Source organism: Hemiscyllium ocellatum, chromosome 47 (genome assembly GCF_020745735.1).
Source record: "Hemiscyllium ocellatum isolate sHemOce1 chromosome 47, sHemOce1.pat.X.cur, whole genome shotgun sequence".
Classification (NCBI taxonomy): Eukaryota; Metazoa; Chordata; class Chondrichthyes; order Orectolobiformes; family Hemiscylliidae; genus Hemiscyllium; species Hemiscyllium ocellatum.
The window spans coordinates 7,433,759-7,461,605 of NC_083447.1; the positions used below are offsets into that span (position 1 = coordinate 7,433,759).

Consider the following 27,847-nt stretch of genomic DNA (forward strand, 5'->3'; position numbering starts at 1 on the left):
GAAGAGTCTAGCGGCTGTTAGTTGTACAACTGTTGATGGCGATGTGGACAGCCATTACAAAATGGACATAAGGAATCTGTAAGGACAGTTGGCTGGATGGTTTGCAATGCAACAAGATGCCAATAGTCCAGGCTCAATTCCCACACCAGTTGAGAGCACCACGAAGGTCCTGCCTTCTCAACCTCTCCCCTCGCCTGAGGTGTGGTGGCCCTTAGGTTCACCTCTTTAATGAGAGAGCAGCCCCTATGGTTCTGGACAGACTATGGTGACAATCAGTATCAGAAATAGGTTGAGCGAGTGGGCAAAAACTTGGCAGATGGAGCTTCATGGAGGTTGGAAGAATCAAAAGGAATACTAATATTTAAATAGAGAGACTCCAAGGGTGAAGGGTGAAGGGGGAAGAGAGAGAGAGAGAGACACAGAGACAGAGACAGAGAGAGACAGAGACACAGAGACAGAGAGAGAGACACAGAGAGAGAGAGAGAGACACAGACAGACAGCCAGACAGACAGAGAGAGACACACACACACACACACATACACAGATAGAGAGAGGTATCTGGGTGATAATGCACATGAAACACAAAAGTTGCATAAAGGCACAGCAAGCGATTAAGAAGCAAATGGAAATTTTGCCTTGAGGGAGTTGGAGCTTTTTAAAAACAAAGTCTTGTTACTACTGTACAGGGTGTTGGTAAGACTACAACTGAATACTGTGGACAGTTTTAGTTTCATATTTTAAAAAAAAACACAATATACTGGCATTGGAGGCATTTGAAAAGAGATCCACAAGGCTGATTCCGAGAATGATGAGGCTGATTTATCAAGCATGGTGAAACAGGTTTGGTCTTCATTCATCAGAGTTTAGAAGACTGAAACATGTATGATTCTGAGGGTGACTTGACAATGTTGATATTGAGATATTTCCACAAATGGGGGAGTTTTGAACTAGGAGACAAAGTTACAGGAGGCACTCATTTAAAACTGAGCTGCAAAAGAATCTCTTTTCTCAGAGGACAGTAAATGAATGGAATTCTTTATCTCAGATGTGGAGGCTAGATTATTGGAAATATTTAAAAGGAGGCAGATAGAGTTTTGAAATATTGAAGAGTTGTGGAGCTGGCATGAAAGAGGACTCACGGCCAAGGGCAGATCAGCCATGATCTGATGGAATGGCACAGCATTCTTGAGGGGCTGAATTGCTAGTCCTACTTTAAATCTTTTACATTCTTATCAAATAAAGTTGCTACTTGTTGTTGGACAAAAAGAATTAGTCACACATGGTGGGACCAGTATCTTTTCATTGACCATTTGGCCAATTCACTGCACTATAAGCCCTCCAGCCCAATAAGAGGTACACTTTAAAATACAGACATGATACGAACATGAACATTACAAGAGTGCAGAGTATGCGCTGATGCTCACCACCCCCTTCAAGGGCAACAATGGATGAGTAATAAACGCTGGCCCAGCCTGCGACACCTATGTTGCATAACGAAGGAAAAGACTGGCGCCAAGTTCACAAATGAAGAATTGGCCAGAGGGATGCTGCCCCTGTGCTATCAGAGATCTGGCGTAGTCAGCACCTTCCAACCAGAGAAAATGGAAGCATTCAAATCAGAAATCCATTCCACACAGGAGGCCATTCTGTCTATCATGCCCATACCAGCTCCTTGAAATAGCTTCAATTCATCTCAGTCCTCCATCCACCTCCCTAAATCCCATGCAAATTTCTTCTCTTTCCAGTATTTAACTGCGACACTGCTCAGCAACATACCGCTGCCTCCTCCTCATCGTACTTCTTAATTTGGTTCATGAATTCAAGATGCTTCTTCTCCTCCTCCAGCTGTGCCACCATCTGCTCGCTCTTCTGCAGCTTCTGCTGGGTGCCAGCCAGCTCATCCCGCAGCCACTGGTTCTCCTGGCACAGCCGGCGCACCTGAGCTCGTAGCTTCTGCTTCTCTGCCTCCACTGTACTCAGATGGGTAGACAGAGCGGTCACCACCTGAAACACAGGTCAAGAGTTAAAACGTACGGGCAATTCAAATCCAAACGCTCCCAGCCTCTCCAGAAACGGATGTCAATGGCTTCTCTATTTCCTGAATCTTTGAACAAACAATAAACATTAAACGGTAAATATTTCAGATTCAAAGTTTGATTCAGTACGAGTTTGGAGTTTGTCATTGCCTTTATGTGGATGTACCTACCAGAGAAGGTGCAAAACTTGACCTACTCTTGGGAAATAAGGCAGGGCAGGTGGCTGAGGTGTCAGTGGGGGAGCGCTTTTGGGTCAAGGACCATACTCCAAATAGTTTTAAAATAGTGATGGCAAAGGAGACAGCAGATCTAAAAGTTGAAGTTCTAAATTGAAGGAAGGCTAATTTTGAAGGTATTAGGCAAGAACTTGCAAAAGCTGATTGGGGGGCAGATGTTCACAGGTAAAGGGACGCCTGGAAACTGGGAAACCTTCAGAAACGAGATAACCAGAGTCCAGAGACAGCACAAGTCAGAGGCATAGAGACGTACAGCACGGAAACAGACTCTTCAGTTCAACCCGTCCATGCTGACCAGATATCCCAACCCAATCTAGTCCCACCTGCCAGCACCTGGCCCATATCCCTCCAAACCCTTCCTATTCATATACCCATCCAAATGCCTCTTAAATGTTGCAATTATACTAGCCTCCACCATTTCCTCTGGCAGCTCATTCCATACACTTATCACCCTCTGCAAGAAAAAGTCACCTGTTAGGTCTCTTTTATATCTTTCTCCTCTCACCCTAAACCTATGCCCCTCTAGTTCTGGAATCCCCGAGCCCAGGGAAAAGACTTTGTCTATTTACCCTATCCATGCCCCTCATGATTTTATAAACCTCTATAAGGTCACCTCTCAGCCTCCAACGCTCCAGGGGAAACAGCCCCACCCTATACCTCAAATCCTCCAACCCTGGCAACATCCTTGTAAATCTTTTCTGAACCCTTTCAAGTTTCACAACATCTTTCCGATAGGAAGGAGACCAGAATTGCATACAATATTCCAACAGTGGCCTAACCAATGTCCTGTACAGCCGCAACATGACTTCCCAACTCCTGTAATCAATACTCTGACTAATAAAGGAAAGCATACCAAACGCCTTCTTCACTATCCTAGCTACCTCTGACTCCACTTTCAAGGAGCTATGAACCTGCACTCCAAGGTCTCTTTGTTCAGCAACGCTCCCTGGGACCTTACCATTAAGTGCATAAGTCCTGCTAAGATTTGCTTTCCCAAAATGCAGCACCTCACATTTGTCTAAATTAAACTCCATCTGCCACTTCTCAGCCAATGGCCCATCTGATCAAAATCCTGTTGTTATCAGAGGTAAATTTCTTTGCTGTCTACTACACCTCCAATTTTTGTGTAATCTGCAAACTTACTAACTATACCTCTTATACTCACATCCAAATCATTTATATAACTGATGAAAAGCAGTGGACCCAGCACCGATCCTTGTGGCATCCCACTGGTCACAAGCCTTCACTCTGAAAACAACCCTCCACTATCCCCCTCTGTCTTCTATCTTTGAGCCAGTTCTGTATCCAAATGCATATTCCTGTCAGGGTAAAAGAAAAGGCTGGTAGATGTAGGCAATGCTGGATGACTAAAGAAATTGAGGGTTTGGTTAAGGAAAAGAAGAAAGCATATGTAAGGTATAGACAGGATAGATCGAGTGAATCCTCAGAAGAGTATAAAGGCAGTAGGAGTATACTTAAGAGGGAAATCAGGAGGGCAAAAAGGGGACATGAGATAGCTTTGGCAAATAGAATTCAGGAGAATCCAAAGGGTTTTTACAAATACATTAAGGACCAAAAGGTAACTAGGGAGCAAAAAGGGCCCCTCAAAGATCAGCAAGGCGGCCTTTGTGTGGAGCCATAGGAGATACTAAATGAGTACTTTGCATCAGTGTTTACTGTGGAACAGGACATGAAAGACATAGAATGTAGGGAAATAAATGGTGATATCTTGAAAAATGTCCATATTACAGATGAGGAAGTGCCGGATGTCTTGAAACACAAAGGTGGATATATCCCCAGGACCAGATCAGGTGTACCCTAGAACTCTGTGGGAAGCTACAGAAGTGATTGCTGGGCCTCTTACTGAGATATTTGTATTATCGATTGCCACAGGTGAGGTGCTGGAAGACTGGAGGTTGGCTAACGTGGTGCCACTGTTTAAGAAGGGTGCTAAGGACAAGCCAGGGAACTATAGACCAGTGAGCCTGACATCGGTGGTGGGCAAGTTGTTGCAGGGAATCCTAAGGGATAAGATTTGTATTTGGAAATGCAAGGACTGATTAGGGATAGTCAACATGATTGAGTTTTTTGAAGTAACAAAGAGGATTGATGATGGCAGAGCAGTGGAGGTGATCTTATATGGACTTCAGTAAGGCGTTCGACAAGGTTCCCCACGGGAGACTGGATAGCAAGGTTAGATCTCATGGAATACAGGGAGAACTAGCGATTTGGATGCAGAACTGGTTCAAAGGTGGAAGACAGGGGGTGGTGGTAGAGGGCTGTTTTTCAGACTGGAGGCCTGTGACCAGTGGAGTGTCACAAGGAATGGTGCTGGGACCACTACTACTTTTCGTCATTTAAATAAATGATTTGGATGCGAGCACAAGAGGTACAGTTAGTAAGTTTGCAGATGACACCAAAATTGGAGGTGTAGTGGACAGTGACCTCAGAGTAAAGCGGGATCTTGATCAGCTGGGCCAATGGGCTGAGGAGTGGCAGATGGAATTTAATTTAGGTAAATGCAAGGTGCTACATTTTGGGAAAGTAAATCTTGGCAGGACCTGTACACCTAATGGTAAGGTCCTGGGGAGTGTTGCTGAACAAAGAGACCTTGGAGTGCAGGTTCATAGCTTCTTGAAAGTGGAGTTGCAAGTAGATAGGATAGTGAAGGCGGCTTTTGGTATGCTTTCCTTTCTTGGTCACAGTATTGAATACAGGAGTTGGGAGGTCATGTTGTGGCTGTACAGGACATTGCACGCAATATTCCAACAGTGGCCAACATCGGAAGGATGTTGTGAAACTTGAAAGGGTTCAGAAAAGATTTACAGGGTTGGAGGATTGGAGCTGTAGGGAGACGTTGAATAGGCTGGGGCTGTTTTCACTGGAGTGTCAGAGGCTGAGGAGTGACCTTATAGAGGTTTATATAATCATGAGGGGCATGGATAGGATAAATAGACAAAGTCTCTTCCCTGGGGTGAGGGAGTCCAGAACTAGAGGGCATAGGTTTAGCGTGAGAGGGGAAGGATATAAAAGAGACCTAAGGGAGGTCGGGGGGCCAGCTAAATCACTTTCAGACAGCCAGCATGGTAACAAGCTGAAAGGCCTGCTTATGCCATGTTACCATTCTATTTTTATAAATTCCAGGGAATACAAACCCCTTTTATGCATTCCCAACCCGTCATTTAATCTTTAGTCTTTAGTCTTACCTGTGCTTCACTTAGCCCCAATTCAATCATCTCCAGTGACCTCTGGATGAGGCCAGTCTTCTCTTCCACCAAGTGAGCTTCTTCATCTTCAGTCAGACCATGCAGTGTTTCCTGCAGGTTCTGTAGGATGGTGTTGTTTTCATTCTTCAGTGCCTCCAGCCCTTGGATGACCTGCTTGGTGCTGGTAATGATCTCATCTGTACTCAGTTTCTCATTTAACTGCACCATTGTGGACATGACGCTATGGTCCCTGTGTGCAGGAGGTGAAGTCCATTAGTGGGAATTAATTATTCATCTGCATTAATGTGATCTTCCCTCAACGGAAGAGAAAATGCCTCAAATTTCGTAAAAGGTTTAATGAATGTATGCATTGCTCACTGTACTTGTGATTTAGAGTAAGTCAGCTGATCTCAGTTGAGCAAGAGAACAAACAGCTAAAATTGATCTTCAAATAGGAAAAGAAAAATAAAGATAAACTGTTCATAAGCCAAAAACTAACTGAAATGGTTTACTTCACCCATACTTGGGAATGCCCATGTAAACAAGATCCTAGAGATCAAACAATGCAGTCAAGGGAACATTGTGACATAGCGGTATTATTACTGAATTATTATTACCGACAAATTCTCTGGAGACACAGGTTTAAAATTCCATTATGTCAGGCCTCAAATTCAGTTAGGAATACAGGAACAGGAGTAGGCCAATGAGCCCCTTAAGACTGTTCCATCATTCAATGAGATCATGGCTGATCTCTGGCCCAACTCCATATACCAGTCTTTGGCCCAGGCTCCTTAAGGCCTTTGTTTAACAAAAGTTTACCTCAGATTTAAAATTAACAACTGATCCACAAACAGCAGTGTTCCAAACATCTCCCATCCTAACATCTCTCCTCAACAGTCTGGCCCTAATTCACAACAAAACAAAATCTGAATACAACACTAGTCTCAGCAATAGCGAGCCTGAAACTATTGTTTATTGTTGTCAAAAACCTATCTGACTTATTAATGCCTTTTAGCAAAGGAAATCTCTGTCCTTACTTGGTCTGGCCTACATGTGAATCCTCAGATTGTTTGTCTCTTTGGGCTAGCCTTAGACATGACAGTAGAAAGCCATTCCAATCAATGTCAGCGAGGGTTGAGCAACCAATGCTAGTCTGGTCAGTGACACTCAAATCCAATGAAGGGCAAGGGAAATTTAAAAGTGTAGGAAGTCAGCTCCTTCACAACAGGGGGCTATAAAATTAGGAGATGGTGAATGACCTGGGAACAAGGGTCAAGCGGAAATTTCATTCCTAAATTTCTGAAAGACTTTTAAATTTAAAAGTCATCTTATTGTATCTTGAAGGATTCAAGACAATAGGGCAATCATGGACTAGTGGCAGCCATTTTACAGCAAGGTACTGTAAAGTGCAATTACATACACACCACTGCCTTAGGACAAAAAGGGTGGGCAATAACTGTGGTTCTACTAACACCGTTAAATTTTAAAATTTGTTGTCATTACAAACAATAACAACATGTTTTTGAAAATAAAATGTTGTCTCCTACCACATTGAGAGACATAATTGTCAGCGGGGCAGAAAGTGAAAAATAAACTGCTTTTAGTGTGATTTACCTCAGACTTCTCCAGGTAAAACAGCTGAAGATGTGCAAACACTAAATACAATAGAGGAACTGTTGACTGTGGAGCAGTATACAAAGAACTTGCACTTATATATTGCCTTTCACAATCTCGAGATGTTCCGAAGTGCTCTGCGATGTGAATGCTGTTACGAAGTAGGAAATACAGCAGCCAACTTGTACACAGTATGCTCCTATAAACAGGAGAAGGATGACCAAATAATCCATTTTAGTGATATGGATTGAGGGATTAACGTCAGCCCAAAAGGCCAGGAATAAATCCCCTGCTCTTCCTTGAAATCCTTTTGTGGGATCTTCAGTCTGGTCTTAGGGGACAAGAAACTACCACTTGCAAAAGACTAATCTATTCATCAGAGTAGCCCTCCTCAGTGCGGGCAATAGAGGGTCAGCCTCTACTTTTGTGCTCAAGTCCCCAAATCAGAACTGGAACCCACAAATAGATGTGGTAGACACTTGAGTAAGTAAAGCAGAGAAAGGCAGTACGCAGGTCAGAGTTACCCTGATCACCTGTAGTAACATTGTTAAAGTTATTTATAATATTAACTGCAGAGAGTGGCTGAGGAAAGCAATAGTAAAGAATGAACATACAGTAAATAGGTTAAGTTCCTCACCCTGCTACCTCTGTGTTAATTTTCATTTTGCAACTCTTTCTACTTTACTGTAATCCCTGATAGATTACATCATCATGAGTTATGGAAGGGTACATTAAGGTGCTTTCTGCCATTCCATTCCAGTTTCTGTGTAAACCCTGGACCATTCATTTCTACCTATCGCTCTTCCACGAGATAAAATCCTGACTCAAAAGGTGAACATTGAAGAATAAAGAGCCTGACTCAAATATAACATTATCCTCTAACATCAGGGTATTTTAAAATCACCAGGTTTCAGTGAGAAATAGCACAATGCTGCCCCACATTTGCAAAGCTACAATGATGAGTTGCTAACTTGGCTATCCTATTCATGAGCATTTGCAGATCAGTACACTTTATGCCCCATGAAAAGGAGTTACGGTTAGTTTGCACATAGCAAATTTCTATAAAAGGTGATTAACGACCAGATAATCTAGACCAGACTGAAGGATAAATATTGGACACAACATCAAGCAAAAATTTTCCTTCCCTTCCCAATAATAGAACAATGGGATCATTTACCTTGAAAAAGCCAGGCCTCGGTTTAACTTGTCTCAAAGACAGCATCTCAGAGTGCAGCAGTCCATCAGTACTGGCACAGGGAGCATTGGTCTTGGTTTTTGTAATCAAGCCCTGGAGTGGGATGTGAACTTAGAATCATAGGATCACGACAGTGTGGAAACAGGCCATTCAGCCCAACAAGTCCACACCAACCCTATCCTATCCCTGCATGCCCCATGTCTAATTTACAGAGAGTACACATCCCTGGACACTACTGGCCATGATAAATTGCCCATCCAACTAACCTGCACATCTTTGGACTGTGGGAGGAAACCGGAGCACCCAGAGGAAACCCATGCAGATGTGGGGAGAATGTGCAAACTCCACACAGACAGTTGCCCGAGGGTGGAATCGAACCTGGGTCTCTGGTGCTGAGGCAGCAGTGCTAACTGTTAAGCCACCCCACCATGCTACCCATCTAAGCCACCACGCCACCCTTTTGATCAAAGTTGAGAGTGCTACCAAATAAACTTTATCATGAACTCAGTGCTTACACCGAGTGTCTCAGACAGCAAGGTCCCCAGGCACCTCACCTGGTAAAACACAGAAATTATAACTTTGTTAAAAACTAGCTGTGCTCAGAAAATAACCTGGCTGTCTAGCTCTGCATTTTAGTAATCACAATGCACTTGAAATATATTTGTCTGATAATTCATAATTAGAAATGGCTGGAGGTATCAATAAGGTTACAGCTACAATCAGTCGGTTCCACCCTCCTCTCTGAGCTATCGCCTTTACCCCCACCTCCATTCACCTACTGCACTCTCAGCTACCACCTTCTCGATCAGCCCCACACCCCCCCTCCCATTTATCTCTTCACCATGAGACTCCCAGCCTCATTCCTGATGAAGGGCTCCAGCCTGAAATGTCGACTCTCCTGCTCCTTGAATGCTGACTGACCTGCTGTGCTTTTCCAAAAACACACACAGCTCTGATCTCCAACATCTACAGACTTTACCATCTCCTAGTCGGTGCTACTTAATGATTCTGGCCAGGCAGCGGCGTTTCCAATTGTAATCGCGTTCCCTCCAGTGACAGACAGACAGAGAGATTGAGGATAAAACACTTCACTTACAAAGTTGTCAAAGACTGAAGTTTTCGAACTAGGGATGAAATGAGCCAAAGACCAGTGTATTATAAAGGAAAAAATGAAGAGACATTCCGGGTGGAGAAAAACATTGGGGAAATGAGGAAACAGCAGGGTAGTGAGGTTTTTGGATTGCTCTGGTGAAGAGACTTTCCAAACTTAAAAGCAAAATACTACGGACGCTGGAGATCTGAAATAAAAACCGAAAAAGTGTTGGAGAAACTCAGCAGGGCTGGCAGCATCTGTGAAGACGGTTGCAAAATTAACATTTTGAGTCGAATTGCACTTTCTTGAACAGGATAGGAATGATCCAATGAAGAGTCATATTGGACTCAAAACATCAACTTTGTTTCTCTCCACAGATTCTACTGCATTTCTCCAGAACTTTCTGTTTGTATAAACATGGTGGATTAATAGGAGACAGTGAGGTCTGCAGATGCTAGAGATCAAAGTTGAGTGTGTGTTGCTGGAAAAGCACAGCAGGTCAGGCAGCATCCGAGGGGCAGGAGAATCAACAATTTGGGCCGGAGCCCTTCATCAGGAATGAGGTTGGAAGTCTCGGGGGTGGAGAGATAAATGGGAGGGGTAAATAGCCTACTGCTTGCTATTAATGTTGAGGAGTTGGGAAATCACAACAGAGTAGATCAAGTATTGTAGAGACTACTGTTCACAACGACTGAGCACCACCAACCCCCGGGTGACACGTGGCTATCCAATGATCCTTGAAGAAGGAGTAGGTTTTTGGGTGTTGTGCAAAAACATGGATAAGTTTAATGATCATTCTTCTTCACTAGACCCAGCTTCCACCATCTGAATCAAAAAATCTTTCCCACTTCCCACCCTACTAAAAAAGTCCCTGGAGGAATGAAAATTGTTTTGAGCATACTGGAACCACTGAGTACTTAAAACCTATCCTGCAGGCAACCCTCTCAACCAGGGGACAGCACTGGAATGGAAATGACAGACTGTCTAATGCAATTGGACAGGACTCATCCAAAACATATAAAGGGGTTTGTCAGTCTTTGGCATTTTCTGTAATCTTAGGAGTTGTGACCTTGTTAAAATAAAGAAAGGGAAATAGGTGAATGTTTCAAAACAGCCCAAATTTAGTTAACTGAATGTTAAAATGGCATTGCTTATTTTCCCTTCACTTTAACCTTCCCCCCTCCACTATCACAACACACACAGATGTTATGAAATGAGCAAGGAGACTCCGCTGCAGTTACTTAACAGTGAACTGTTCAAATGTGCAAGACCAGAATTTTTAAGAACAGAAAACATTTGGGATGCACAGCTGGGTATAAGCGACAAGAGTTTAAAATCACAGGCAGGCGTTCTTAGCAGAGGAAGTTCCACATGACAGCTTTCCCAAGATCCTCGCAAATGGCCCTACTCAAAATGTCAAGGTGATTTTCTCTTTTTGATGCCAGGCATACATTTGCTGCATTGATTAAACATCCTGGTGGTGCCACTGCCTTGTTATGTGGACATACAGCAGCATAGACGGTTAACATGATGTCAGATATTTCACAGGGTAATTCGTTACAAGAGAGATTGTGGGAGAGGATACACTATAAGCAGACCATTCTGGGCTGGAGTTTAGCTACAGGGGATAGCTCAAGTTAGGAGATTTCCTGACTCATTGGAACCATCTTAGTAAAATCCAACCTGAAACCTGATTCTGGGAGTCAGGAATCAAGTCAGATCTTCAACCCTAGAGGCAGGGCAAAAGCAGACACAAGGTTGGGCCAATGGAACAACAGGCTAATTAGAAGGTCAGCCTGGATTCTCTGGAAATTCATTCCAGTTACTTTGGAAATTGATAGGATCTCTAGCCCTCACTGTTCACATGATCTGACCCATTTCCAGATCCTCCATGTCAACTGAGGCATTCCATGCACCCCTCCTGCTTTGTTCCTCATAGCCTCAATGCACATGCATACCTCCCATCCTCCTACCCCTCAATGTCTTTCCCAGCGTCCATCTTGGGCAGGCCTAGGGAGCCACACAGAGATAAAGTAACAAACTTCTAACAGAACCATACCATTTTCATTCCTACACACGACTGAAGAAAAAAAGAACTCCCATTCATAAAATCCACTCAACATTTTTAAGTCTTAAGTAGTTCATTCCTTATAAAAGGAAACTCCTATTCAGACTTGACATCAAAAACAAAAGTGAACCCTTTAATTATGTTCAAAATTTTCAATGAAATTATGAACTCAGAAACCTTTGCTTTGATAACTGAACCTTTTGGAACTCAGCTAAGAAATGCTCTGACATGATAGCTCTTGGGGATACGTCAAAGAGCTCTACTGAAAATGCACCAACTACTAAAGCTTCCTCCTCCCAATCCCCCGCCCCCAATCTATATCTATCAAAGCAGTCCAACAAAAGGTTGCTTTCCCTAACAGCTGAAAACGTTTTTCTAACATAGAACAGTTTAATGGTTGGACGTTTTATTTAAAAAAAACTTCAGTCCATGACAGTTATACAGACCCTACTTAATGTGCAAGAACATTAATATCTACTCCAGCAATTCCTGATGCCAATTCCTGCAGGTTAAAACCATTGCAACAGCCAATATAGGGTCTGTTTCCCCTACCAAAGTTTAGTTCTAGCACAAATAGAGTGGAGATTCCATTTCTAGGACCTCAGCAGAGAATTCCTGACTGCAAACTCTAGTCCGATGTCTCACAAAGCAAAAAGAAATTGATGTTTCCAAAAGAAGTATTCCAGAATACAAAAGAACTGAGCAATCTGTTGCTCTACTGGTCAGTGGTGTCATCTTGTGAGCCACTAGGAGGGTAGCAGGTGGTATCTTATCTTAACTACTCCATCCAATAAAGCTCTGATTAGCATTGCACCCATTCACCAATGTGACATGATAAAATCATGAGGAGCATGGATAGGATAAATAGACAAAGTCTCTTCCCTGGGGTGGGGAGTCCAGAACTAGAGGGCATAGGTTTAGGGTGAGAGGGGAAAGATATAAGAGAGACCTAAGGGGCAACGTTTTCACACAAAGGGTAGGATGTGTATGGAATGAGCTGCCAGAGGAAGCGGTGGAGGCTACTACAACATTTAAAGGGCATTTGGATGGGGAGATGAATAGCAAGGGTGTGGAGGGATATGGGCCAAGTGCTGATTGGGTTGGGATATCTGGTCGGCATGGACGGGTTGGACCAAAGGGTCTGTTTCCCTGCTGTACATCTATAACTATGACAACCCTTGAGACAAACAAGCAAGACAAGTTTTGTGCATCAGATGGTTGTATTACAGACTATCCTGAAAACGCAATATTTTATCAACTATACAAAGGCTGCTCTGTTTATCCCTTACCAAAAAGCGCTACTGTAACAAGCCATACTTTAAAACAAACTTTCTTAAAAGAATTGTTTCAACAGTCAATGGGAGGGAAACGATAATTTGCCCCATTTCACACAAATTAATATTTCATAACAAAGAGGCCTGAAATTGATAGGTTTTTTAAAAAAAAAACTAAATTGTCTCCAAGCTGTGCAATATCTTTGAAATTACAATGATTTAGGTAACTACAGCAGCCGGGAAGAGCTGAGAGAGAATTGACCAGATCATCTGTACATGACAGTGACGTTCCTTGAGGGAGATGGATAGAATAGAGAGTGGAGCTCAATGAAATAGAATTATGCTCATACTCCCTCAGGAATGTATGGATTTCCACCTTGATCTTTTATGCTCATCTCTCTCAAACAGGGTTTGAACCCACAACATTTTGATTTTAGAAGCAAAGATACTACATCTCTCAGCAACAAATATCAAATGTCATAAATTGGTACTGAAGAATTTCAACGCCCAGCGGAACAGACAGATTATGAACAAACCAAGACTGGTGACTCCAACAACGCAATATGTCCCCACTGCTACATTTATATCAGAGGAGTCAGACACAACGGACAAGGTGCCCACATTAAACATCCTGCTACTAGGCTTAATCCACATCCCACAAAGTGTTATCTACACAGACTGGAGAGGAAACAATATGCATTTCTATGGCCATGAGAATAATATTTGTACATTCTTGGCGTACAAGTTGACCCTCTTGTTTGCCCACTATGCTACACTCAATAGTAGTGAAGCTTAATCTTTCACCTGACAAATGCATGTTTACCAACTTGTAACTGGGCACTAGCCTTGAAACTGGCTACATGGGCTACATTGCAAATATGTGCTGAAGTCTAACACATACCTATACAGAGAGAACCTTAGGTGACAAGCAATGAACAGAAGTGAGTCTTCCAAAAAAAAACAAATTACTGAAGCATTACGCTGGTTTCAAGCTAAAAGTCATAACATTTGCTAACTCATCATTAAAAATTGATCTGGTTCGCTAACATCCCTTTTAGTGAAGGAGATCTACCCGGTCTGGTCAATGAGACTCCAGACTCTCAGCAATGCCGTTCACTCCTACCTAACCTGTAAAATGGCCACAGAAGCTCCTCAGTTCAAGGATAATTAGGGATGAACAACACATGCAGGCCTTGCCAATAATCCCGCCACGTCCCATAAAAGAATAAGTTAAAATTAATCCAGCACACTGACTAATTTAACTTATGAAGCAGGCTACGCAGAACTGACCTACGCAACCTCTAACACTCAAGAACACCAACATTTGAATATTCCTGTCCAAATCTGACAAATCTCACTTAAAAAAAATTCACCATTCCTTTCCAATCACTGGATCAAAATCTTGGAACTCTCACCGCTAACATCACTGCATGTTTCCCTAATCCATACAGACTGTAGTGGATCAAAAAGGATCACCATTATCTTCGCCACAGCAATTAGGGATGGGGCAACAAATGCTGGTCCAGCCAGTAATGTTCACATCCTCTGAATGATTTACAAAACTGTTCACTCAAACTCCATTCAACACATTGTATTTCTGAAAAAGATATCACAAACATTCCAAACAGAAGAATTCTTGAAGACAAAAGATGCTCAAAGGTTGTGAGAAGATTTGTAGCTCGGGTGCTCGTTGTTGTGGTTCTGTTCGCCGAGCTGGGAATTTGTGTTGCAGACGTTTTGTTCCTTGTCTAGGTGGCATCCTCAGTGCTTGGGAGCCTCCTGTGAAGCGCTTCTGTGATCTTTCCTCCGGCATTTATAGTGGTTTGAATCTGCCGCTTCCGGTTGTCAGTTCCAGCTGTCCGTTGCAGTGGTCGGTATATTGGGTTCAGGTCGATGTGCTTAGAGGCATGGCACTCATCCGCAGATTCTATCAATAAGCACATCGACCTGGACCCAATATACCGGCCACTGCAGCGGACAGCTGGAACTGACAACCGGAAGCAGTAGATTCAAACCACTACAAATGCCAGAGGAAAGATCACAGAAGAGCTTCACAGGAGGCTCCCAAGCACTGAGGGTGTCACCTAGACAGGGGACGAAACGCTGCAACACAAATTCCCAGCTCGGTGAACAGAACCACAACAAAAGATGCTCTTCAATGAGAATGCTTTGTGCTATGGCTCCTTGGGTCAGCTGTCTCGTTCTAACTTGAGTCAGAGATTGAGAGTTCAAATTTCATAATGGAGACCAGAGGACAAAATGCAGGCTGACATTTCCAATGCAAAATAGAGGAAGTGAACATTGTCAAATTTGCTGTGCCATGCAATGAATGAAGCATTAAACCAGCGCCCTGTCTACTCTTTAGGTCAAGTGCAAAAAGTGCCTTGGCTTTTCTCGAAATAGAGCAGTGGATTTTTCCCTGATGTCCTGATATGTATACTTATTCCTTTCATAAGGATTTGTTGCAGCATGCTGTGTGACAAGTGGCTGCTACGCTTCCTGCGTGAGATAATGACTACTCTTCAAGAGTGCTTCTTAAGGTGTGAAGTGCTCAATGTCATCCGGGGGTTGTGAAAGACATTATACAACTGCATATTGGGTCCCCTTGCAGCACAGAGGTAGTATCCCTATCCCGAAGCGGGAGGAATGGGTTCAAGTCCCATCTGCTCCAGAGATGTGTAATAACATCTCTGAACAAGCTGGTTAGCAAAACAGGTTTAACTGCAAACTGTTTCTGCCCTTCTTCCCCTTAGTAAACCCATGATAAGTTCTGTATCATAAAGATTCAAGCAGCTTATTTTAAATTAAAAAAATATATTTTTATGCTATTGACTCCATGAACATCCGCAACATGATTAGTCAGTAATAGAGGGATTGCGGGAAAAGAAAATCAACAGGAATCTCATTATCAACAGATTAAGAGGCCTCTCTTTGGACACTTGTTTTCCATTCTTGGTCCTTGTGTTTCTGCTGAGACATTCTGGAGGGGGGTTGGGTAGTAACAGTTGCTACAATGCACACTGACACTGTGCCCGTTCCAGAATATTTTATCGCCAGGAGTCTCAGTTAAGAACAGATGCACACACACATTTAAAACGGATTATCGGCAGACTGATATTTCCTTCTCCTGCTGTTTTGTGCCCTATCCCTCTCCAGCTGCTGTTGATGACTGGAGTACAGTTTCACAAGCACCATAAGCCAACCCATGTCTTTCACCCGAGAAGCCTTCCTTGCATACCAACTGAGCGAGTGGAATATTTGACTGAACGCGGTCACAGACAAACCCCATTCTTTTGCTATCCAACTGGAAATTAAAAATTGCCCTCTTGTCCTCTACCCCATATTTTCATCCCCATTACCACCCAAGTGAGAGCGGTTAATTTGGCAGCGACTGGGGGTAGCTTTCCTGGACTCTACATTTGCATTGTACATTGACAATGAACAGCACATGCATGCACATTGTCAAGATCTGTTGCTGCTAAGGAGAAAGAGAGGACTGCAGATGCTGGAGATCAGAGTCGAGTGTGTGTGGTGCTGGTAAAGCACAGCCGGTCAGGCAGCATCCGAGGAGCAGGAGAATCGACGTTTCGGGCATAAGCCCTTCATCAGGAATTCTTGCTTTCCCAGAACCACACTCTCGACTCTGTTGCTGTTATACCAATTTGAAACCAGGGAAGATAAAAGCCACAGGGTAAATGATTGCCACCACTACGAAGTAGAGATGACAGAATTAAAAAGCAGCAGCATTACTCACAAGCTAAACAGTTGCTTTGCTTCTCAGTCCTCGGCGAAGCTGCCAAGTAGCCGTTCTTAGCAGATCAACGAGCAAAACACCTCAGCTCTACAAGAAGTGCTGACATTGGAATGTATAATTATTATTCATATCATTATATACTCAGTCACAGCTTCACAAAACGACTGATTAAATGGCAAGCAAGTTAGCACAACCTTGCAGACATCAACTTGCAAAATGCAGGCAAATGAAGGCATGTAAATTAAATGCAAAGAGATGTTTTAACAGCACCTCCTTTTCTGCAAGGCTTCTCTTACAGAACTAGATTTTTTTAAAAAACAAAATCACCTTTCCCTATCTACAGGCATTAATGTTTCCCCGAAGAACCACTGTGCAGAAGCCTTGAAAAAGATATATTTGGAGATCTACCCTGAATGCCCCACCTTCCACCGTCAACACACTCACTTACAGACAGCATTCTGTTTTGATTGGGAGAAAACAAATAAAAAAGAGAAAATGGACGAGGAACTTGATAGCACACATCCCAACAGATGTTGAGGTAAACTTAAGTAAACAGGGAATTCCCCAAGGTGGGAGTTTAATCTCAGCGGGGCGTACACACAATTCGGAAGATACAGCATATTTTGTTGATGGGGACTGAAACACATACCAGCAAATTAGGGAATAAGGTTATTATTATTACACCCAGTTAGAGTATTATAACCAGCTGTACAGAGACCACTGCCTTTGTGCGTCATACTAGTATGTTTTTCCTGCAACACCAATACAATCCTAACACAAAGGACAGCCATGTAACAATTCATAATTCACAATCACGTTTGGCCATGAAGAAAATTCCCATCCTGAGTTCAGAAGGACAAAAGAACCCATTCTACTCTCGGATGCTACTTCTATTTATGTTAACCTGATGTGGACATTCCACAACAGGATCACAGGGAAAATGTCGATTATTACATTCTGAAGTAGGGTCACCAGATGAGAAACATTAACTGTGTATTCTCCCCATAGACACTGCTGGATTTGCTGAGTTTCTCCAGTTTTGGTTTCACAGTTAATAAACCAGATTGCTCGGGGCTGCTCAAACTTTTCGCCAATCAATGCTAGAAATCGGATTATCTGGTTATGTATGACATTGTTGTTTGTGGGAACTTTCTGCGAGCAAATTAGCTGCTGCATTTTATACATTACAACAGTGACTACACTTCAAAAGTTCTATGTTGGCTGCAAAGTGCTTTGAAATGGCAAGTGGTTACGAAAAGCGCTATATAAATGCAAATTTTTCTTTTTCACCTATTCAGCCTATTATATGATTTTTAACTTAACACCAGGTTATAGTTCAGCAGGTTTATTCAAAAGCACTAGCTTTTGGAGCATTGCTCCTTCATCAAGTGACAACCACCTGATCTTCAAGATCTTCCAGAAAAGCTGAAAATGTGTTGCTGGAAAAGCGCAGCAGGTCAGGCAGCATCCAAGGAGCAGGAGAATCGACATTTCGGGCATAAGCCCTTCTTCAGGCTATTCTCCTGAAGAAGGGCTCATGCCCAAAACGTCGACTCTCCTGTTCCTTGGATGCTGCCTGACCTGCTGCGCTTTTCCAGCAACACATTTTCAGCTCTGATCTCCAGCATCTGCAGTCCTCACTTTCTCCTAGTTGAGTAGTCATGTATTCAAAATTCAGAAATCTTCAAAATCATGAAGGGGTTTGATAGGGTATAAACAGAGAAATGCTTCCAGTTAAAATGGAGACCAAAACTAATGATCATAATTTGAATAAAACAAAGGAGTGCTGATGCTGGAATGGAAATCTGTAACAAAAACTGAAATCACTACAAAAACCCAGCAGTTCTGGCAGAATCGTAAAGACAAAAACTGAGTCAAAGCTCAGGTCAAGTGACCTTCATCAGAACTGTTCACCAGATCCAAAACATTGACCCTGCCATCCCTCCACAGGTGTTGCCAGACCTGAGTCCCTCCAGTAATTTATGATTTGCACAATAAAATAGAAGACAGTCAAAATAGAGCGCGTGGGACAAACATACTTTGGTTAAAAATGTGAAGTTGTTACCACAGAAACTGGGAGAAAGTGAGGATGGCAGATGTTGGAGATCAGAGTCAAGAATGTGGTGCTGGAAAAGCACAGCAGGTCAGGCAGCATCTAAGGAGCAAGAGACTCGACGTTTCGAGCATAAGCACTTCATCAGGATTTCTTATGCAGAAACATTGATTCTCCTGCTCCTTGGATGCTGCCTGACCTGATGTACTTTTCCAGCATCACACTTACAACCACAGAAACTGGTTCAATTGAACAGTGTTCATGTATTTAAGAGAAGCTGGACAAGTCCCTGAAATAGAAAGAAATATAGAGGTGCTGATGAAATGAGGACGGAGTGAGATAAAGACAGGAGGCAAAGGGCTTTTACTGAATTCAAATAAATCAAAGAACAGGTTGGGAAAGTTTGGACGTAGATCTACTACAATGCTTTATGGTAAGGCAGGTTTCAGAGGCCACAGGGCTCACTGTAGTTTCTATTGTATTCATAGTCACATCAGGATTGAACAGTAGGGATGGATGGCCTGCTTCTATGCTGTATCTTCTTTGCAAGTAGAAATAATTTGACCAACCTGTCTCTGTCTAGCTAGTGAAAAGCTCATTCGGAATCCTGTGCAAATACAATAGACTGAATGATCTGGCGGCGCTGGTGTTGGACTGGGGTGGACAAAGTTAAAAATCACACAACACCAGGTTATAGTCCAACAGGTTTACTTGAAAGCACCAGCTTTCAAAGCGCTGCTCCTTCATCAGGTGGTTGTCACTTGATGAAGGAGCAATGCTCCAAAAGCTAGTGCTTTCGAATAAACCTGCTGAACTATAACCTGGTGTTATGTGATTTTTAACTTAATAGGCTGAATAGCCTTCCTTTTTTTGAGCAAAAGGACTCATTCACACTATGTGGACATCACTGTCCATGCCAGTATTCATTGCCTATCCCTCACTGCAAAGGGCAGTTGAGAGTCAACCACATAGCTGTGGGGTTGGAGTCACATATAGGCCAGACCAGGTAACGTTGGCAAATTTCCTTCTCTAAATGACATTAGTGAACTGTAGCAATTCTTGATGTACTGTATGAAAATCCAGTTAATTTCATAAAGATGAAAACTTGCATTAGACTTCAGTTCATTAACCACAGTGATCCTCAAAAGGCACAAATCCACTTAATTTATTGTTTGCATCATAACTTTACAAATTTTCAGCAGAGATTGTCTTTCCACACTGAATTTGGCAAAGATTAACTGATGATGAATGAAATGTTTGTTTATTATCTGGGTGAACAGTTAAACTTAATCAAAGAAATGATCACAACTTATTCAGCAGTTGGACAGAGGCAGAGAATGTGTCATGCATTTGGTATGAGATTACAAATTTAGTGAATAGATGTGCAATTAAATTAATTAGCACAATCTAATTTGCTCCCTAATTGTTTAATAAGCCTAGGGTGTTAAGTCAGTGAATCTGTTAACTAACAGAATAATTATAGGTTAGATAAGGAGGACAAAAATAGAGTATTTGCTATCCACTTTCTCAAGTTTGTGCTACCATTTCCAGTAAAATTCTCATTATTGGGCATCTCACAAACCAGAATGCTCCCCACACCCTAATACAACTGCTCACATCACTAACTGGAAGACGATCAGTGACTAACTGCACCCAATGCTGTCCAGTAACATTGAGACACAGTCCTGATGAAGGCACAGTTTAAGGCATTGTTTAGATTTAGACCATTGCACTCAATAGCCATCATGGGGAGATGGTTTGATCTCTCAGCCAGGAGGATGGTCAATATTGAGCCCCAGAAAGCAGCAGGTATTACTGGTCATTCCTTCCAAACATAGTTTCATTAAATTGAAATGCTGGTCACTCGCATAATTGCTTGAAAATGCAGATTTTGCTGAGCAAGATCTTTGATTTACATCACCTGCTGAATCCCCACAGTCCCTAATTTGTACACAATCAAAAATTCTATCAATTTTAATCTTGAATATTTTCAACAACTGATAATCCACAACATTCCAGTAAAGAGAATGCTAAAGATTTACAATATTCTCTGTGAAGAAATTTTAATCCAAGTTAGGATAAATAAAACAGAAATAAATTAAAATAAAGCAAATAAAAATATTTAAAAATGATAAATGCAAAATTCATGAAAAAATTAAAATATGAAATAAAATTAAATAGCCAAAAATAAATCAATGTAAAACAAAATACTGAATGAAATTAAATAAAATGCCCAAAAGGTAAAATATTACAGGACAAAGATAAAGCAAAATCTCAAGAATATTAAACAAAGTATAGTATAGAAACATAAAGAAAATCAGATAGTAAAATGAAAACTTCTAACAGTACAAAAAAACCACAAGACAAAAATATTAAAAATAAAATTTTAAAATACACTAACATCACAAGAGATTTAAAAAACATTTTAAACAGACTTAAAATAGAAATGACATTTAAAAACTGAAAACAAGCATTAAATAGACAGAAATGCAAAATTAATATTACAAATAAGCAAAAGCAATCCAATAATTTTAAAAACACAGAACTAAATAGAATCATCGAGATGTACAGCACGGAAACAGACCCTTCGGTCCAACCCGTCCATGCCAACCAGATACCCTGAATTAATTTAGTCCCATTTGCCAGCACCTGGTCCATATCCCTCCAAACCCTTCCTATTCATACACCCGTCCAGGTGCCTTTTAAATGCTGTAATTGTACCAGCCTCCACCACATCCTCTGGCAGCTCATTCCACACACGTACCACCCTCTGTGTGAAAAAGTTGCCCCTTAGGTCCCTTTTATATCTTTCCCCTCTCACCCTAAACTCTAGTTCTGGACTCCCTGACCCCAGGGAAAAGACTTTGTCTATTTACCCTGTCCATGCCCCTCATGAGTTTATAAACCTCTATAAGGTCACCCTCAGCCTCTGACACTCCAGGGAAAACAGCCCCAGCCTGTTCAGCCTCTCCCTGTAGCTCAGACCCTCCAACCCTGGCTACATCCTGAATAAATTGAAATTATAAAGTATGAAATAGTAAATAATAAACTGCAAACGTTACGTGTCTAACTGGTGATGGTTGTGTATTGTTTGGTTAGGCGCTAGTTAATGGATAACCTGTATTTTCTAGTCCATCCCTGGGGAGGGGCCTGAGGGTGTTCGGAGCCTGCGGCCTCCCCTGCAGCTGCACTCACCGCTCGCTTTCTCCCGCTGTCTATCTGCCGTGACAGGCGGCCGGGCTGCAGTAGCTGAGGGGCCGGTGCCGGTGGTACCCGGGATGAAGGAAAAGATGGGCCGGTACCCGCTCCACCTCCGTCGCCAAGGCCCCGTTGCTAGGTAACTGCTCCTGCTCACCCAACAGCCCATTACCTCATCGATGGGGGCGTGGCCGGGGGTGGAGGGGCGTGACCAGGGTTGGGGGCGTGGCCGGGGATGGAGGGGCGCGACCGGGGATAGAGGGGCGTGACCGGGGATGGAGGGGCGTGACTGGGGATAGAGGGGCGTGGCCAGGGGGTGGAGGGCGGTCCAATCTTGTCACGTGGTCTGACGGCTCAGGTCGGCGGACGGGGTGAGGACAAAGGGGTGTGGAAAGGGCTGCCCAAGCAGGGGGGGCGCGGCCAAGGCGGGACCCGGATGGAGAGGTGCGGCTGAGCCGTGCCTTCTCATCACGTGATCCGGCGGCAGGACGATTTCGCCGAGTGAGAGGGGCGTGGTCAAGGTGCGCGGGTGGGCGGGCTTGGATGGAGGGGCGCGGCCAGGAGGTGGGTGGGGCCCCCACATGTCATCACGTGGTCTGAAGGAGCCTGGTGGGAGGGGCGTGGTCAAGGGTCTCGGTTGACGTAGGGGCGGGTTCTGGAAGGCTTCCCATTCTCGTCACATGGTTCGGCGCGGTGATGTAATCAGGCCCGCCCCCTTCACGGTCACGTGGTTTATGTTCCATGATGTGTGACTGCCAGGTCGTTCCCGTCACGTGATCTGTCATGTTGCCTTTCTCACAGACCATGCTAATCCTTGATGCTCTGCAAGTGTCAACTCTCTCTTACAGCCTGAAAGCAATTCACATACAGCTGCAATACATTATTTTCCAAAGTGTTATTGCTGGTGTAATGTAGGAAAGGTGATAGCTAATTGAGGCACAGCAAGATCCCAGAAACAGCCATGCAGCATGGTAACACACACACTTTGGTCACTCCATGCTGCCTAGGCCCATTGCCTTCAACGTTATGATGCTTTGGATGCTCATTGAAATATTTTTTAAAAGGGTGAGGTTTCCCACTTCAACTACCTTCCCAAATTAGACAAAGCAGGAGGCTAGAAGAACACAACAAGCCAGCAGCACCCTCCTGGGCAGTGCATTCCAGACCCCCACTACTCTCTGGGTGCTAAATATCCTTAAATCCCCTCTAAACGTCCTACCTTTTAATTGTAAACAATGTCCCCTTGTCATTGACCCTTTGACAAAATGACCAAGAGAACTCTGAGGCAAGGACAAGATGGGCCAAATGGCCTTTTTGTGTGGTGTATCATTTCCCTGGTTCTACCAGGAAGATATTTTGAGTGATCAGCTCCACCAACTGACTTCTGGATTAGTGGTGCTGGAAGAGCATAGCAGTTCAGGCAGCATCCAAGGAGCAGCAAAATCGACGTTTCGGGCAAAAGCCCTTCATCAGGAATAAAGGCAGTGAGCCTGAAGCGTGGAGAGATAAGCTAGATTACCTCCACCAACTGACTGCTGGTGCCTTATCGCGAATAAACACATGACGTACCATCAATGACCAGTTCATCCACTTTCCGGACGTTGGTCAAGGAGTAAACATCAGCGAGGGCAAACGATGTCCACCTGAAGGGCAAAATGTGGGGCTAACATCACCTCCCTGTAAAGTGGCTTCTCTGACAGTGCAGCACCTGCTCAGTACAATACTACAGGTGTCACATGGGATTTATACTCCTGTCTTTAGTGCAGGACACAGTGCCGTCACCTCTGACTCAGGCAGTGAGACATGTTGTAGTTTCAGATATTGCCTACCTGACATCTTCATGTACCTGTGATTCTGAACTTCTGGGATCCTATTCCAAGTCACATCCGCTGCTTTCAAGTATCAATGCTTGCAGTCACTTCCTTTTATTTTAAATATCTCATCCTCAGGTTCAAATCTCTCAAAGCATTTGCACCTCTTATCTCCTCGAGATCTATAACCTTGCTGTATTGCTGCAGTGTGCTAATGTTGACCCCTTGTCTCCAAGTTCCATTGTTCCACAAATACCGACTCAGGGTTCAAAACTGTGGAATTCCCTCCCTAAACCCCACTATCCCTCCCTACCTCCTACCTCCTTTAAAGGTGCTCCTTAAAACATGGCTCTGTGACCAGACTTTTGGTTATTGGTCCCAAAATCTCCTTATATGGCTCAGTGTAAAATGTTATTTCATAATCGCTCTTATGAAGCAGTTGAGGATGTTTTACTGCTTGAAAGGCACTATTTAAATGCAGATAACGCTCCATGCAATTCTGCAAATGACAGATGGGCTCACAACTGCTGCACAACACTTGCAGAAACCATGCCATCCAGGAGGAAGGATTCTCTTCCACTCACACTGGCATGGAGTGGGAAAAGCCCTGGGCAGAACCATAATCAGAATGTTAAAAATCACACCACACCAGGTTATAGTCCAACAGGTTTATTTGGAAGCACTAGCTTTCAGAGCGCTGCTCCTTCACCAGGTGGTTGTGGAGTACACATTAGTAAGACACAGAATTTATAGCAAAAGTTTACAGTGTGATGTAACTGAAATTATACATTGAAAAAATCTTGATTATTTGTAAAGTCTCTCATCTGTTCGAATGACCATGATAGTTTCACTTCTTTCATGTGTAAATCACAAAAGCTTTTTTAAAAGTTACATTCTCAGGTTCACTGTAACAATTGGTGTCAGCCAGATAAGATGTTAAAGGTGTTAGCCCCCTGTGTTCCCTGTCTGTGCCGTAATATTTAGACTGATTCTATCTAAAAAAATTAGTTAATAGAGCCTTACATGGATTCATGCAGTTTTTGAGCAAAGTACAATGTAATTCTGCAAGTACAAATTCACCCCACAAACGTTTATGTATATGTGTGCATATGGGTTTTTGTGTGTGTGTGTGTGTGTGTGTGTGTGTGTGTGTGTGTGTGTGTGTGTGTGTGTGTGTGTGTGTGTGTGTGTCTGGGGTGGGGGTTTGTAAGTTCTGTGAGATAGAATGTATATGTGTGTGTGTGAGTGTAAAGAGGTTTAAGAAGGTGCATGTGTGAGTCTGGGAGTGTGTGTGTCTGTAAGTGTGTGTGTGAATGTCTGTGTGCGTGTCTTGGTGCATGTCTGTGTATAGGTGTGTGTGTGAGTGTCTGTGTATAGGTGTGTGTAGGAGTGTCTGTGTGTGTAGTGCAATGGTAGTCATCTGTAATGTGACATGAACCCAAGGTCCCGGTTGAGGCCCTCCCTATGGGTACGGAACGTAGCTATCAGCCTCTGCTCGGCCACTTTTCGCTGCTGCTTATCCCGAAGTTCGCCTTGGAGGATAGTCACCCGAAGGTCCGAGGTCAAGTGTCCTGGACTGCTGAAGTGTTTGCCAACTGGGAGGGAACCCTCCTGTCTGTCGATTGTTGTGCGGTGCCCATTCATCTGTTGCCGTAGCCTCTGCTTGGCTTCCCCAGTGTACCATGCCTCAGGGCATCCTTGCCAGCAGCTTATTGGACAATGTTGGCTGAGTTGTATAGGTACCTGCCAAGTACATGGTGGGAGACGTCCCCACGCGTAATGGTGGTGTCCATGTCCACACTCTGACACATCTTGCAGCGCCTACCGTGACAGAGTTGTATGGCGTTGTCCTGAGAGCCGGGCAGTTTGCTACGAACAATGATTTGTTTGAGGTTTGGCGGTTGTTTAAAGGCGAGCAGTGGAGGTGTGGGGAAGGTCTTGGCGAGATGCTCATCCTCATTGATAATGTATTGCAGGTCACGAACAACACGCACATTATTGGAAACCCTCATGCACACAGACACATATATGTTTGTGGGATGAATTTGTACTTACAGAATTACATTGTACTTTGCTCAAAAACTGCATGAATCCATGTAAGGCTCTATTAACTAATTTTTTAGATAGAATCAGTCTAAATATTACGGCACAGACAGGGAACACAGGGGGCTAACACCTTTAACATCTTATCTGGCTGACGCCAATTGTTACGGTGAACCTGAGAATGTAACTTTTTTAAAAAAGTTTTGTGATTTACACATGAAAGAAGTGAAACTATCATGGTCATTCGAACAGATGAGAGACTTAACAAACAATCAAGATATTTTTCAATGTTTAATTTCAGTTACATCACACTGCAAACTTTTGCTATAAATTCTGTGTCTTACAATTGTATACTCGACAATCACCTGGTGAAGGAGCAGCGCTCTGAAAGCTAGTGCTTCCAAATAAACCTAGGAGAATTTCCTAGGAGCCCTGAAGAAGGGCTCATGCCCGAAACGTTGATTCTCCTGCTCCTTTGATGCTGCCTGACCTGCTGCGCTTTTCCAGCAACACATTTTTCAGCTCATTCAAATAAACCTGTTGGATTAAAACCTCTTGTTGTGTGATTTTTAACTTTGTACACCCCAGTCCACGAGTGGGCGGCACGGTGGCACAGTGGTTAGCACTGCTGCCTCACAGCGCCTGTAGACCCGGGTTCAATTCCCGACTTAGGCGACTGACTGTGTGGGTTTGCACGTTCTCCCCGTGTCTGCGTGGGTTTCCTCCGGGTGCTCCGGTTTCCTCCCACAGTCACAAAGATGTGCGGGTCAGGTGAATTGGCCAAGCTAAATTGCCTGTAGTGTTAGGTAAGGGGTAAATGTAGGGGTATGGGTGGGTTGCGCTTCGGCGGGTCGGTGTGGACTTGTTGGGCCGAAGGGCCTGTTTCCACACTGTAAGTCTAGTCTAGTCTAGTCTAGTCCAACACTGGCATCTCCAAATCACAATCAGAATGAGTGGCGAGGATGGAGGATTGCACCTGACATAAAATTGACTGATAACATTTACGACACATGAGTGTCAGGGAATGGTTATTTCCAACAAGAAAGAATCTAACCATCTCTCCTTGACATTCCACTGCATTCTACTCAAACTGAACTCCCCCCAGTGTCAACATCCTGGGTCAACATCCTGGGTTTACCATTGACCAGGAACTGAACTGGATTAGCTACACAAGCACTGTGGCTACAATAGCAGGTCAGGGGCTTGAAATTCCTCGGCAAATAATGCCCCAAAGCCTGTCCACCATCTACAAGACGCAAGTCAAGAGTGTGAGGGAATACTCCCCACTTTGCCCTGGATGGGGGCAGCTCCAACAACACTCTAGAAGCTCAACACCGTCCAGGACAAAGCAGCCCCCGCTTGATTGGCACCACACTCACAAAATTCACTCTCCCCATTCCTAGCAGCGGTGTGTACCGTCTACAAGATGCACTGTGGGAGTTCACCAAAGATCCTGAGACAGCTCTTTCCAAACCCAGGACCACTTCCATCTGAAAGGACAAAGGGCAGCAGATCCATGGGAACACCTCAGACAGTACTTTCCAAACACATGACCTTGGAATGAGAGAATACCACCCCCTCCAATTCACTCATCGTTATTCCTGATGAAGGGCTTTTGTCCGAAACGTCAATTTTACTGCTCCTCGGATGCTGCCTGAACTGCTGTGCTCTTCCAGCACCACTGATCCAGAAATTGAAAATATATCGCCTGTTCCGACGGTGTCGCTGGATCTAAACCCCGGAATTCCCTCCCTAGTAGCTGTTTGGGCGTCCCTACAACAGATGGATTTCTAACAAATCTCCATCCTGTGAAGGGTAATTAGGAATGGGTAATAAATGCTGACTCACCCAGTGGTGAGTGGGCACACTATCTGAACGAATAGAGAAAGGGGATGGATAGGGTGGGATGAATAGAGGACGGGAATCAGGAGCTGGGTCTTACGGTGTAGAGGAGGGAGGCAGGAGAATGTCACCACGAGCTGGGAGACAGGGAGAGTTGCAGCAACAACGAATGGGTGAGGCAGATAGTGCTGTCTCTGAGAGACAGGATGAGTTGCCAAGATGACTGGAGAAGCTCAAGAAGTTAACGGTAGATTGTGGTGAAGAGTGGGGATGTTCGTTCTAGTGATGATGGCACGAAGGAGGTACGTGCCTGGCCACCAGGCCCGTGACTATAAGACACAGGAACAGAAATTGGGCCATTCGGCCCATCGAGTCTACTCCACCATTCAATCACGACCGATAGGTTTTTCATACCCATTCTCCC

The 27,847-nt window shown here is 43.7% G+C and overlaps 1 protein-coding gene across 4 annotated transcripts in view; it reads right to left on the reverse strand.

The window, feature by feature from the left end:
• Positions 1–21,872, reverse strand: part of klc3 (kinesin light chain 3) — a 77,297-nt gene extending 55,425 nt beyond the window's left edge. For 3 of the 4 annotated variants that reach the window (XM_060855905.1, XM_060855904.1, XM_060855902.1), the window contains exons 1-3: positions 21,725–21,872; positions 5,479–5,728; positions 1,777–2,004 (exon numbers count right to left, since the gene is read on the reverse strand). In XM_060855905.1, coding sequence (XP_060711888.1) covers positions 1,777–2,004; positions 5,479–5,715 — 465 coding nt within the window. In that variant the 5' untranslated portion in view covers positions 5,716–5,728; positions 21,725–21,872. Of the gene's footprint in view, positions 1–1,776; positions 2,005–5,478; positions 5,729–16,476; positions 16,492–21,724 lie in introns of those variants that run through there. The other variant, XM_060855903.1, reaches the window with a different exon arrangement.
• Positions 21,873–27,847: the final 5,975 nt, after the last annotated feature.